Genomic DNA, 15,795 nt, shown 5'->3' on the forward strand with positions numbered 1-15,795 from the left:
CATCTAATATTATAATTTTTATAAATGGTTAATATTTCATATTTTATTAAAATATAAAAATTCTTTAAGTTATCTATGAAAAAAAAAGTGAATAAAATACTTATAATATATTTAAATATATTATCCGTATCTATTCCCCCCTTCTTTCTTACATTGAATCATTCAAAACGAAATCGAAACTTGGCATGATATTTATAATTTTGAAACACACATATAATGCCAGTTTTAGAGACATTGTCACAGAGTGATGTGACATTTCTTACTTCCTCCTCTCGCCGTTACATGATACACGGTTATTACCTTCAACCATAAGAGATTTTCGACGACGAATATGTTTATCGACACAATGCTGACATATTGTAACAATTTAGGACAAAAGTATTTGAAAATGTCGTAACATGGCATTTGTAAAATGTCAGTAGTACGATTAACAGTCTTGTTTAGAAAGGGCCTACAAGCAATTGCAAGTTATTGTTACCTGAACTGTATTTTGAGCTTCATGCGTGTTCTAATTTCACTTTTTTCTGATACAAATGTATAATATAATAAAACTATATATAAATATAAATATATAAATATTTATTTTTATAATATTTTTATTCTATTCTTTATTTTCTAGAAATATTTCCTATTATATAATATTTTTCATTTTTCTTTATTTTATATAATATTTTATATAATTTTATATTAATCATATGTACTATCAGTTTCGTATCAGTTCAGTTGCTTTATTAAATGAGAATCTATTTATTATTATTTCATTTTTTTATCAGCTTTATAATAAATAATATATATAAATATTATGTAAATATAAATAAAATCATGTAAATATCGCATCTTTTATATTTTTCATATATAATATAATAGAAATATTTTTAACATGATGACATTATCGTGAGTAATAAATATTATATTCCTCTATAACTTCTATGAAATTGCTTATTAGAATAATTTTATTCACTCTTACTCAATTATATATTTATAGATAATAGATGTTTTTTTTTTTTAATTTTAATTTGTAACAATTTTAACAAGAAATGATAAGTGAGGAAAATTTTAAAATTAAATTTGTATTGACAATAGATAATGGATAGATCGTAGAATTCTAAAGATCAGATATTTGCAAAATATAATCTACTTAACATAATATGCGTTATGTACGAGAATAACACAAGTTCTTCGCGGAAGCACATCCTCATTAGGTCGCTGACTGAGCATGACTGAAAGTAGCTGCGATTACGCTTTTGGAATCCCATGGAGAACGTAATCGAAACGCCTTTGTTCTTGGATTATCGAGGTCATTCATGATTATTCATTCTTTTTACTTTTTTTCACGCGAGTTATTTTAAATTCAAATAATAATTAACCGATTACTTGGTAGTATCATTTTAATAGTATTCTGTTTGTTCCATAGTTTTAATTATGAAATTAATTGAAATTCGAAAAATTTACTTTTCTTTTTGCATTTAACATTGTTTTGCTTGTAAATTTATCTATAATTTAAATTATGAAGTTGTAAATATTTTAAAATTAAGTAGAACATAATATTTAAAAAGTGCCAGAAGTAGTTCTGTAAATAAGCATTCATTCATTGCATATTTGCTTATACTTTTAAATTGTATACAAAAATGAAGACTAAAGATAACATTTTTAAAAGGAAGTTTTGAAGTACTATTAATAAGTTTTATTTTTAAAACAAATTTTTTTTTCTTTTTCCAAGAAATGATAAAACAGATAAATGATAAAAAAGATAATAATGTATTTAAAAAATTTCATGATATTTTTTGACTAATATAATAAATAATAATTAATAATATAATAAACAATATTATTAATTATAGTTAAAATAAAATAAAAGAAAAACGAGAAAAAAACTAATAGTTTCAATTAAAAAGATTGTGTGTCGCGTGAACTTTTGCGTTTCTTGTCAGCAAACCGGCGTGGTTTCCCCCACTCGAAGGAAGCTTTTTCCTCGATCGAGGCGCACACCGATGGAGAAATGCCGCCTTGCCGTTTTGCTCGTCAGTTGAGAATGGCGTAAGCTTCCGACCGGACGGTTTTTCCGATCGGTGAACACGCTAGAAACGTTTCTTTTCTTTCGTGAAACACGAAACACGCGAGAGTCGGAATTGTGACGCGCGAGTTTTCATCCTTAGGTTCCTCTTCTATATTTATTTTATTTTTTTCTCTTCTTAACAACATAATAACCGTCAATAATCCTACTCGATTTTAATAAGTGCCTCTCTTTTTATTACGTTAATATACTAATAATATACTTATTAAACGAAAAGAAAAAAAAAATAATAAAATTCATATCGTGATATCGAGTGTTTGTGATTAACTTTCTGCAATTCTCAAGTTTGAATTTTCGTGAATTCGCGGGAATATTCAACGAACTTCGTGGTTATATTTAACATCAGTGAGACATGACTTGAATGTAATCAATGCAAAGTAATTCGTTTCTTTTTATATGAATTAAGATAAACAGATAAATTAAGTGATCGTGAACTGGTTGAAACGTAAGGTCAACCTAACCTCGAAAGTTGTTTTTTTTTGTATGGTAGTCGAACTTGAGTATTTTATTTTGATCGTTTCTACGCGAAAAAATTCGATAAAAATCAACGAAATTCCTTACGCCGAACATCGTTAAGAATTGTTGATAGAATTTATTTAAGAAAGTTTCTTTGCGACAACGTGGTTTCGAAAGTATATAGTGATTTCGTTGTCGCTCGACACCTTGAATCCATCTGAGCGAAGGTGGTCGATCGCTGCGAAGGATTTCTCACAACCTTGACCCACTGGGATCAATTCGTTGTTACGATTATAAGACACGAACAATGCTTCGAATCGAAGCCTTAGATATCTTTGATCAATGAGCAAAGATGGTTTTCTTAACTGAACAATGAATGATCAAGAAATGCATAATTCTCAAATGATTTTGTTCGAACAATATTTCTGTGTCGAAAGAAAACGATTTTCATAATCGTGGAATAATTTGTGGAATAAATTGAAAATTGTAAATATATATACATTTTTATTCTTGGTGATAAAACGAGGCTGTTTAATGAGATTTCTACTATGCGAAGACATGATTTTCGGTGCTCTTCAAGGTATTTTATTGTTCCTTATTATTATTATAATTCAGAAATTCAATAATAAAGTGATTACAAATGCATAATTTTTACATTTTACATAAATACGTGGGATGAATATAAAAAAAAATCTTTAATTCTTTCTGTCGTAATAATTTTAGATTTTTTTAAGATTTATTTTATGAATAATATTTCATACATTTTATTATATTAATTTACATTATGATTATTTTGACTTTATTTATTGTTATAATATTTCAAATTTATATTTCTTTAAAATTTTGAACAAATTATCGTACAAAAATTATTCATACAAAAATTTCGATTTTACAAGATTCGTATGACATATTTGAGGTTAGCCGTACATATAAGAATATAATATTGGAAGAATTAAGGTATATTTATTTAAAAAAGTTTTCTCTAAACTTTTAGATATTAATTTGTATAATTGTATTTTAATATTTATCTATAGAAGTTTTATATAAACTATTTTACATTATTTTGTATTAATTTTATTTATTAATTGTATTTATTTTCTTAAATTAACTTGTATCGCTTTTCGTCTAAAACTTTTATTTATTTATTGCCAAATATTAATTTATATTAATAAATCTTTCTTATATTTTTTTATATCCTTAAAATTACTTTTCAATTTAAAAATTTAAATTTTAATTATGATTTAAAATTCAAAAATCTTAACCTAAGTAATCTAATTTAAACTACGTAACGCAACTTAACCTAACTAAAATTTAATTCAAATTCAAATTTAAATATAAAACTTTATTTATATTATGTTTTCTTTAAGATATTCTACATTTAATTGTATTATTTTTATTTTTTGACATTTTAATTATATTTTATGTAATTATAATGATTATTTTTATATATTTGTATTTATATTTATAAATATTAATTTATAAGAAATATCGTGAATTTTTTTATTTGAAATATTTTCTAAATTCTAAACTGATATTCTTAACTCTCTCATCAATTAGTACAAAAAATATATATATACAAGTCGATAAAAAGTTTGTAATATACCAAGTTTAGCCGCAATGGTTACTTGATGTTCATAATTTTATTTGCGTGCTATCTTAAGTGTTTGCGGTTCGAATCTCATTTAAGATTATAAGTTACATAGTTGTAGATAAGCTTCAAACTTTAAAGGTGTTCATAATTTTCTTATAGTTTCATATTTTAATAACCCACATACACAACAAGAATATAATAAGAAGTTTGCGTTGATAAATTTCTACTGAATTAAGTTTCTATATGGAGGAATATATTTTATGTTTTAAATGAAAAAAAGTGGAACGAAATATAATGTATGAGATTATATAGAATAACATATGAATAATCCAACACACACGCAGACACGAATATAATATTTCCAACAATTAATTATTCTTAATGCCCTAGTTTCTTTTACTACTTGTCCAACGATTAAATAAATTTACAGCATTCGCGAATCATATGATAATCTTAACAATTTGTCAGGATCAATATCTCAGAGGGGTTGAGAGACACTAAAAAAGAGTTCATTGTAACGTACGATCGATGAAAGAAACGTTAACACATCGCGCTTCTCGGTTTCGTATTGAGCTATATGATACCCGGCTGATTAAATACAGGATATTTATTTTCATTCCTATATTCCTCTTGTATCATAATTGTAAAGTTATAATTCGATGAAGTAAGAATTCGACATTCTAACATTGCATTATAAATTATGTAGTTTAAACACGATCGAAGTTTAAACAAAAAAAAAATAAATAATAAAAATAGACGTATATATATTTCGATTTATAACTTTGATAATGTACGAATAATTTTTTTTTTAAAATATCAGATCGTTTGAGAGTTATTTGTATCATAGAATGAAATTCGAGAAAAATTTAAAAGTTTATACGTAATTTATAGATATTTTTAAAAATATTTTTATAGATGTATAAAGATTTTACAGTAGAATAATTTTATCAATACATATAAATACTTTGGTGTATCATATATTTACTTTACTTTATACTTTACTTCAAAATTTTTTTACTAGAAAATTAATGAAATTAAAAAAAATGATTCTAAAAATTTTTAATCATAAATCATCATAAATGATATAACTATATTCTTTCCATGATTTCGTATAAATAAATATCAATCATTGCTGAATATTATTTAGTGTGTTTGTGTCCAAAAATATTTATTAAAAGAGGATTTAAATTGAATTTAATATTTATCGTTTAAAACGCGTTAAGTTATTTTGAATACTATGGAAGAGAAGTGGAACGAAAAATTTCGAAAAAAACGATAAAACCAGAATCGTGGATCATGATAGAGATACGATAAACTCGAGTAAAAGTAGACGGTGTATAGATACGATTGGCAGTCGGCCAATCGTGATATCATGAATGTATGCATCATGCGTATAGTCTGTGTTTTCCAAATGAGCTTCCGTCATACGGAGGGAATACTTTCATTTCGCAATGAAATCCGTAAAACATTGGGTGTTAAGGCAAAGCATATTTTTGTTTTACAATTTTTTAACTTTAAACATTTATTAATTATAAATATACCGAATTAAATTTTTCTGATTCAATTGAAATTTCTTTATTATCCAAATATTCTATTAATATTCCGTTTGCTTTCAATGTACTACTACCTAAGCTCAGTAAAATTAATATAGTTTCATTATTACTTTAATATAAAATTTATATATTTAAATAAATACCTTGTTTGCAATGATACGAAGAATGAAACTTACTATATAGTAAAAATCAAAGATATACTTCAGAATTCTATCTAGAAAACGATAAGATAAGATTATTTATAGTAATTTTTATAAATGAAGAGATTTTATTCAAATATTGAATGAAATATTATCTAAAATTATCCATACAGTTTAATTCAAACAGTTATACTTTTATTTATACATTTTCAAAAAAACGATCACATTAAAATTAAGAAATTAATTCAATTTATAAAATATAAATTATCTAAACTAATTTTCTAAATTTTTATATAATTGCTTTTTTATCAAATATAAATAAAATTATGATATATATTTTTGAATATTATATATATTTATTATTTTCATTTAATTATAATTATCTTTATTCATAAAATATATTTAACTACAGATTTCACTTTCTAAATTAAATTTAGAATTCTCAAAACAATTGAAAAATAATCTTTATTATTATCTCTAACATTTCCAAAGCAAACAATAAATTAATATTACTAGTGACATTTTACATGTTAAAAATTGTAAATAATCAGTATAGCTAATAAATTGTCTTGCATAACAGTTTGTATAACTACACGAACAAAATTTTACAAGTCAATTTTTCAAATTATACTTATGAATTTACTTCATTTGCAATTCATATTCCTTCATATGAAATCAGTAAAATTCTAAAAAAAAATCTATAATTCGTAGATACATAATTCATATATCTACTAAATCTGGAGAGTTTATCAGGAATGGTGAAACTTTTTTCAACAAAAATTACTTCTTTTATAATCTTCAACATGAAAAAAATCTTTATATTTTTTTAAACATTATTAAGTCTTTTATTATTGTTATTAATCTCTTATATCATTTTCTTTACAAACATGATGTATCATTTTCTGCACTTGTTGTGTTTTAAAAATAAAACTTCAACTATTATATTTTTTCATTAAATTCTTTCCATTAAATTACATTTAGCAAATAAATATAATAATATTTGGATTAATTAGAATCTAAAATTATGCTGTATCTGAAGTCAATTTTCATAATTTTAAATCCACAATAAAAAGATTAAAATTAAAATTCGATTCATATGAATCCAAACTTATACCAATTTCAACTATCAATATTCTGATTTTTCAAACGAAGTCAAGAACGAAAAAAATATGAAAGTTTTATCTATTTACGTGTCTAATCACTGGAAATACCAAGATACATTCCAATGAATATAAGCTAATCTTTCTATCGTTTCAAACGAAATGTATTGTTCATATCAAGTGGTAGTCATAATAATAACGTTTTATTAAATGATAAATTTAGAATGGTTATTCATCCATCATGCAAAAAGAAATGAATCATTAAATTCTAACATCAAGAGACATCTTCCAGAATCTCGTTTTCTTACTTCATCATTCTTTATTATCCTTGCATATTCGTAATTCGATTTTTCCATTATTTTTATTTCTTCTAATCGTTGTTTTTTCCAATTGTCTGAAAAATATTTTCAATAGCATATCATAATCCTATGTTTACGTTCACACGATCAAATATGTTTCCCTCTTGAAAAGATTGAAAAACAAAAATAAAAATTCGAAATTCGTGATCCATATTGAATTTGGCCTGAGATTATTCGTCTTCCAACCAGCAACTATACATAACAATCAATAGTTGCACAATCAATGGGCAATATTAACTCGAGATTATGATCGTAGTTGTATTAGTTGTTTATATAATTGTTAGGAGACGATTTTGCGATTAATTAAATTAGATGGCAAAACATACTGATTTATCACATATTTGTTATATTTATAACCTGGTTCAACAACTGAAAATCAAAAGAAAAATAAGTTAATTTAGACGCAATAAATAAATAATTATATTCTATTTTTTATTTTTTATACATTGAAAAATTGAAATAGACTGAATTTTTTATATATTATGATACGTAGATAATAGAATGATAAATTTCGATATATTATGCTCTTGTGATAATATAAAACAATTAAAAGAATTTGATATATAAGTATGTATATATATTTCTTAACTACGTGATATAAAATATCACAAAATGTGGAATAGTTAACTGGAGATTTCTGAAATAATTTTAAACAACATTTTCCTTTGAAAAAAATTTCGTTAATGAATTATTAACATTGGTCAATCACAAAACGCGTAGAGTAGTTAAACCGCGATGATAGTGTTGGGTATGTACCGCCGATTGAGCACGAACAAGTCTAAATAAATATGTTAAAGAAAGTTTGCTGAATATAATATATATAAAAGAAGAAAAGGAATTGATAAAGAAGAGAAGGAGGATTTTTAATTCTTTTCCTTTATCAAATTCTCTTCTTTTTCTTATTTATCAATTCTTCTTCCTCTCATTCTTTCGACTAGGTATTATTTATCATTCATTTGTTAGATAAGTTTTGAATATTTTGAATAATGAACTTTATTCGTTCTATATGAATAACAATTAATTGGTTTAATTGTTCCAAATAAAATATAATATAATTGGTTATAATTTTTTTTTCTTCCGATAAAAAAATCACTTTCTAAACGAAAGATTATTATAACTACGTCAATTCTAAATATAATATCGTTTACAAGAAGATCAATTAGAAGATATTTGTACAGGCATATTCGAAATTTCTCGAAGAAAGATAACGTAAAACCTCACGCGATATCATCGAGATTCAAAGTTAATAACACGATCATGAAAGTAATAATAAAAAAAAAAAAAACACGAGAAAAAAGAAATTGAAAAGATATAACGTATAGTGAAAAATTATTCATAATATGACATTGTTTCTATCGTGGACACAAAAAGGGTGAAGTGATTGGGATTGCGGAGAACGAGTTAATGCGAGAAGGATACAAATTATTGGTGACCATTTGAAACGATAAACAATGACAGAGCGTTTACCGAGTATTACAACGTGAATTTCGTTATCTCGACTGTTTTATAACATGAAATGTTTCGCGTTATGATATTTGCAGCGACATGAGAGATACCTTTGCTCCTTATCGTCGTCAAACATTTGTCGTGACGATGTGTCGTACAGGAATAATACTATTTTTTTTCGACTTATTTGTTTTAACGACTCGTTCACGACAAATATTGAGATTTCTCATCTATTATGACGGGAAATTTGAAGAAACTTTCGCTATATTTTCTTATTTTCTCCTATGACTAATATTAGATTAGTTGATATTGTTGATATAATTGATATGATATGATGTATAAAAAGAAAATAATAGAATTATTTTATTTTATTCGTTTTTTTATTTATTTTTTAATATTGTAGTTTGTTTTAAGATGTGATAGTCGTTTCTTCAAAATTTGAAAATTGATAGATATCGTCTATTAGATTTAGTTTCGTTAAAAAATATTTTTTTCTCGAAAAAAAAATTATATCAAATTATATCTTATTCAGGAACAATAAATAAAATAATTAATTGTTATTCGTTTTTATGTTTTCCCTCTTTATATTCTTTTTTCTCCATAATATTACTTCAGGAATCTTCAATATTTTTGCGACATTCTGCATATATAATTACTATTATGCTATTTCTATCTACATTAAAATTAAATACATGTACAATCAACTATACTTATATCTATTAGAAAATAGCTAATAGAATGAATAAATTTAATTTTGTCATTTAATATAGAAAATTATTTAACTAAGAAGATTCAATAGACAATTCTTCTGGCCACAAAGAAATTGGTTAATACTACTTCCACAGTTGAATTGTGAAAGTGAATAGGTTTGGCTGAGTTATACCTATTAGTGAACAAGAAGTAGAGCATCAATTTCTGATCTACTTGATGAGATTAGAAATTCAATTTAGCCTAGCTTGTCATGTATACTATTCTTGTTAGTTAAAATATGGAGAAAAATGATCAAAGTTGAATATCTTATATTTCAAAATAATGTCATGAAATAATGGATTCTTGTTCATTTGTTTTTTATTCAATATTAACAAATAATACACATTTGTGATTTTCGAAATTGTCTTATATTGTCTTATATTAATATGTCTTTTTTCTTTAATATAATTTAATTTTTAAATTGATAGGTATTCGTTTCTCACTTTTTATTTATAGAAATAGAAATAGCAATCTATATAGTATATTTGTTAGAAGAATAATATTAAAAAACAACATATTTCTAAATATATAATTGCCACAAACTTTTATTGTAATCTTTTATATGAATCTTGCCAAAATAGATTTTTAAAGAAATAATCAAAAAACTTTTTGCTGTTAAAAAATTAATTTTAAATAAATACATTAAGTTAAAATACTTATTATATGTTTAGTAATAGATGCATATTGATAATACATAATTTATGATACTTTACTAATAATATTAATTCAATTATATAAGAAAATTCTGTAATAAAATAGAAAAGCTTTTTGTTTTACACAATGTATATATATATATAGATAAACTATATAACATAGATTGTTGTGTACAATGTACTTGTTTTACTTTGCTAAATATACTTTAATATACGAGGACTAAAAATTACATGAACTAAAATATTAATATGATAATTAACATCCATGCATTTAAATGCACATAAATAAATAAGAATCTCTATTTTAAATTTAATCTTATTAATTTTAATTTTTCCTTCTATTATTTTCACTCTAGATTCCTCTGTTATTAACTTTAATTTATTCTTGTTATTTTAACGAAATTATTATCATTATAATTCATTGATAAAAATTTTTCATTATTTCATAATTCATAAAGAAAATATTATTTCGTATCATTAACATTATATTTTTTCATTCACGTTACAACAATCTGAATATACTAAAATATAGTGATTTAAAATATAGAGAACGTTGAAACAGAATTAAATTGATTTTTTGAGCGTTGGCATAAACTAAAACAATGTCGTACGCTATATCTGAATTAACCTTTTAGTGACCTTCATATCTCGTGCAGATGGTGTATTATTTACATGTCGACACTATAAGAAAGAAATACGAATCACTTTTATGTCACTTTTTATTCATCCCAATCTCGATATAGTTTATCATGTAATAATTTATCATACAATACTCAACATCTTTTTTTTACCACTGATATTATATTTGAGATCCCTATTTGTTTTACTTTAATATAATTATTATATTCGATTAATATTATTCTTATTGTTATTACTATGATTTATGATCATTTATATATATTTATATAATATATAAATAAATATAATAAATAATATATATAAATATATTATATATTTATATAAACATAAGTTATTCATCTTTTTATTATCGTCGGATATTAATGTTGCATTCAATCAGCGGAATTTACGTTACGTATATAATTGCAATGTATTATCTTTAAAATACACGTTGCAGAAAAATCTCTATTATCTTTGAAATGTTGTGCTATTCGAATATTCAATTATTCTGTTACGCCATCAGAATATTTTTCTTGATTGTTCGTTATATGAATTTTTATATTCCGTTCTATCAAAGAAGAAATGTACAACATTAATTGTTTATATAGATATTTCAATGTATATATATTTTTTTTTCTATGAAATAAAGTAAAATATTTCTTTATACTATTATTATTCAGTGTATTACATAAACAAATTATTAGACTGAGTTAAAAATGATGTTATTATCCTCTCAAAAATATCAAATCACACGCGATTTTAAATATTCGAGAAAAGAGTCTCGGTATTGATCCAACTTTATTACGATCGTTACTAATTAATATGTGGCCACCTTATATAACTGCCAATTTGTTTTAAAATCAAAATTAAAATAGTTTCATATACGTAATTTTCTCGAAATTTGATGCATTTAATTGAAGTTTTTCTTTTTTTTCTTTTTTTACAATATTAATAAATTTTATTATTCGGATTATAATTATTCATATTAGTAATATAATAAATATATATTATATGTAAAATAAAGAGTCTTATAAATAAATTTCTTGCGTTTAGAGTTAAACTCGAACTAAAATCTGTTGCAACGCTCGCAAAGCCTCAAGTTGCAGATTATATTCCGCACACAGTGTATACGGCGTTAACTCAATTATCATCTCAGGGAGGATAAAGCATACATTAAACTCTCATTCATACCGATAGCTAAAACCTTTGAACGTCATTGCAAACAACCTGTGACACGAAGATCAAACAAATCACCCAAAATAGCGTATAGATTCGATATTTTTCGAAGGAAATTTTGTTTGACCACCTTTGTAAACTTCGATTTCTAACTGTATATACAAGGTGATTCGTTTAACTGGAAATGATATGGAATATTCGAGAGAATATTTGTCGTTCAAAAAATATTTCTTACAAAAATTGTTCAATGTAAAGAGATTATGTGATGTTAATAGCTTTTTCGTAATAGGATCAATTTTTAATGTATCAATCGATGCAATTCATTATTTCCTTCAAAAAAATAATTATGTCAAAAGATCATTAAGTTTAAGTGAAATATTTTTGTGAAGTTTGTGAAACTTATCATAAAAGACATTATGAAATATAATAAATATTTTGCATCTCGAAATTTCCAGCTAAGACTGCAGTTAAAGATCGATTAACATTGCTTTCAGTACGTCGATAGGGTTGCAAGCCCTGTAGAATTCTTCGTATCGTTTATCGGGGTCACGAATACACCAGGAATGAAAAATGTCCGTCAATGACGAACTCTCCATATAGGTCGACGGTCACTGCTGTTAAAAGCACAATTTTGCTTTTGTTAATAGCAAAAAGTGCGATTCACTGACATTATATCCCTGTCATCGCGTAATTTCTAATATTAAAATTACATCTTAAGTCGGTATTCAAACGACATTTTAAGATATATAATTTCGATGATATTGTTTCAATGAAATAATTTAAATTACCTTATCCAAATTTGAAAAAAAAAATGATTCATAATAATAAAAATATATTGCAGAATAAAGTTAGAATCTAATAGTTGATTTATTTATCAAACTTTGCTTTACTTGCCATTATACTACGATGCGCTATACACGATGTTATATATTTATTACTTATAGCTCTTTGATTCGAATTCAAATGTTTTAAAATTTATATTCAAAATTACTATAATTCGGCTGATTATTATATATATCTTATCAACACGTTGATTCCAATCAATCAGATTTCTGATGTCTAATCACTAATGACCCATATAGCAGAATGATTTTCAAGCAAATCACGCGTCGTTCGCTTCGATATCGTTCAAAAGAATCAGGTAGAACGAGAATCGAATTATGAAGAATTTAGCATTTAGTCGGAACTAGATTAATCAATATTAGATTATTAAATATACGGTTTAATTTTTTCATACGAAAAAACTAATTTTTTCGAAACTTTCTTCGGGTACAAACCATAACCTTCAATTGGTATCGAATCGATAGATAATTGACAACAATTTTAAGTGAAGTTATTATAAAATATTTCACTTTAATTTATAATCTTATAATTTATAATTTAGTATAAAGTGTTGTAAAAATACATATATTATAGACATGTTTTTCACTGTGATTCTTAATAAACTTGTACATGAAAAAAAATTTCCTTACATTTTTAATATAATTCCGCTTTATATAGGGACACGTCAGATATGTAAAACTTTACTGTTGAAATCCAAGGATACATGCATATGGAATAAGAATTGCGACTTTTCTTCGATTGGTTAAACTCGTTGGTTCCAACTTCTTATGGATCAGCTGTGTGTACTTTTGACCCATTGCCTTTCTTCTTTTATATTATATGTATACCACAAACTTAAAATTAAAAGTCTATTAATGATAAGAATGATATAAGTTTATGTACTTTGAACATAACTTTATGTATTTTTGTTAAGATATAATTAATAAGTATTTTATTAACGTCATTAATTTTGTTTCTTATTAAAAATTCATCAGTCACTATCACTATCATTATCATTATTTCATCATATCTATGTATATTTATATATCTGTACATTATATGCATATATTATAGTGTCTTAATAATTGAACTGTTTTTTTCGTTTTTGTGTTGAGTACAATAACAATCTTTGTTTGATATATTTATGTAAATAATAATAATTTCACAAAAATGAATAATATATTTTTTAGAAATTTTTATTCTTTTTATATTTTCTTCATATTATTCATATAATTATGATATAAATTATTTTAATCAAAATGAATTAAAATTAAATAAAAACAGAATTATTGCACAAAAAGATTATAAAATAATTTTAAAACAACATCTACTAATGAAATATTTATAAGAGTATTTAATGAATAGCATAGCATATGATAGAAAAAAGATTCCACGATAAAAATGTTTAACGCATATCATTTTTAGATCAATTCATTTAAATATTTCCAATGCCACATTTAATAACAAAGAAAACACGACAATTGGTGCACAATAATATTATCTGACTGCAAATTATAATTTTTTTCGTCAAAAGCGAATTAATTATTCAAAGTCCATCATGTGAGATTTGTTATAAATTATGATTTATCATTATATACGTATTTTACCATATTTTTCTTGTTAAAAATATAAAGTGCATATTATTTTAATAATCAATATTTTATTATAATGTTAGTTATGTTATTCTTATACAAAATTATTCTTAATTATTTCTATAAAACTTATATTTTTTTTTAAACTTAATAAATTATGTAATTCTTTTTTAAACTATGTCATATAAACTATATTTTCTTTTAACCATCAAATAACATAAAAATAAATAAATTAAAATAAACTTATAATTTTTTCTATATTATCTTCATTTAGTAGAAAAATTATTTTCAAAATATGTAATCAATTAACAATTTTTTTTTTTTACAGTGTGTGTTCGCAAAGTTCAGTGTTGGAGGGGATAAGTGAGACTTGGCGACGAACAAAAAGGGTGTTTTCGGACACCAAAAGCTGGGGCACCCTGACGAGGAGGTCCTGGAGGAGGAGGTGGGTCGTAGGAGAGAGGAAAGAAAGGAGGTGACCATCCACCCCACATGGACGCCACCCCCAAAGGACCCTCCGTATCCCCCACATCGGATATCCTGTCATCATTATCTAGCTGCAGAATATCCGACCTGAACGTAAGGGCACCGTACTCTGCCCTATATCGTCCTCAACGTTCTCGTCGAATATCGAGACATCCGTTACTTGATGCTCGCCGTACGACGAAAACGACCGCCTACGCGTCATCTTTATCTTATACGTGCCTCAATTTCTCTCGTCTTTTTTGCTGTAAATTGAAACAATTGCCGATTCTCTATCTCCACGTCCTCGATAATAATAATCAACCTGTACGCTCGCGGAAGTTAAACATCCGGATTAAAAACAGAAGAATCGTAACGTCGAAAAGTCAAAGTTGCTACTGGTGTCCGAAAACGATTGCCGGTTCGACAAAGACGGCTTTAAGGACGAGAAACAACATAGAAACGTTCGCAACGATATTAAATTCGTGGAACAGAGACAAGAAATCATTTTTTACTCTCGTTTTTACACCACGGCGATCGTGCCGTAAATTTGATGCATTTTTTATAATACAAATCGCGAAGCGTTTTAAAGTCAAAAAAGTACTTTTAACAGGCGTCACTTTTTACGTGAAACATATCTATAGACTCCGTCCAAAAGCGCCTAACTCTGAGCTGCAGCCTAATAGATCACACAAACAATGTCGCGCAGCGCTGCCACGCGTCCTATGCAAGGTAAGTAATTATTAAATTATAACTGTATATAAGTATTAATTGTATTAATACTTTCGTAATGTCACTTACTGATATAACATTATTATGATCAGTTTATATATATTTATTCAATGATTTTCATTTTAAACGGTATTTTGATAAATATTTTGTTTTCGACGTATTATTGAGAAATGTACCTTGGATGTAACTGTTGAAATGATACAACACAATTGTTATCATGAAATTTCGAATAATATTATTTTATGATTATTTAAGATTTGTCAAATGATTA

At 25.0% G+C, this 15,795-nt stretch overlaps 1 protein-coding gene across 4 annotated transcripts in view; it reads left to right on the top strand.

Annotated features, from left to right (window-relative positions):
- The window catches only part of ATP8B (ATPase phospholipid transporting 8B), a 62,984-nt gene that overhangs the window by 23,986 nt on the left and 23,203 nt on the right, over nt 1-15,795 (top strand). For 2 of the 4 annotated variants that reach the window (XM_086907148.1, XM_086907149.1), the window contains exon 2: nt 14,659-15,524. In XM_086907148.1, coding sequence (XP_086763274.1) covers nt 15,491-15,524 — 34 coding nt within the window. In that variant the 5' untranslated portion in view covers nt 14,659-15,490. Of the gene's footprint in view, nt 1-2,024; nt 3,111-14,658; nt 15,525-15,795 lie in introns of those variants that run through there. The other 2 variants (XM_086907146.1, XM_086907150.1) reach the window with 2 other exon arrangements.

The sequence above is a fragment of the Apis florea genome, unplaced genomic scaffold (genome assembly GCF_048593485.1).
Source record: "Apis florea isolate Af1SG1 unplaced genomic scaffold, ASM4859348v1 contig_2835_pilon, whole genome shotgun sequence".
NCBI classification, from domain to species: Eukaryota; Metazoa; Arthropoda; class Insecta; order Hymenoptera; family Apidae; genus Apis; species Apis florea.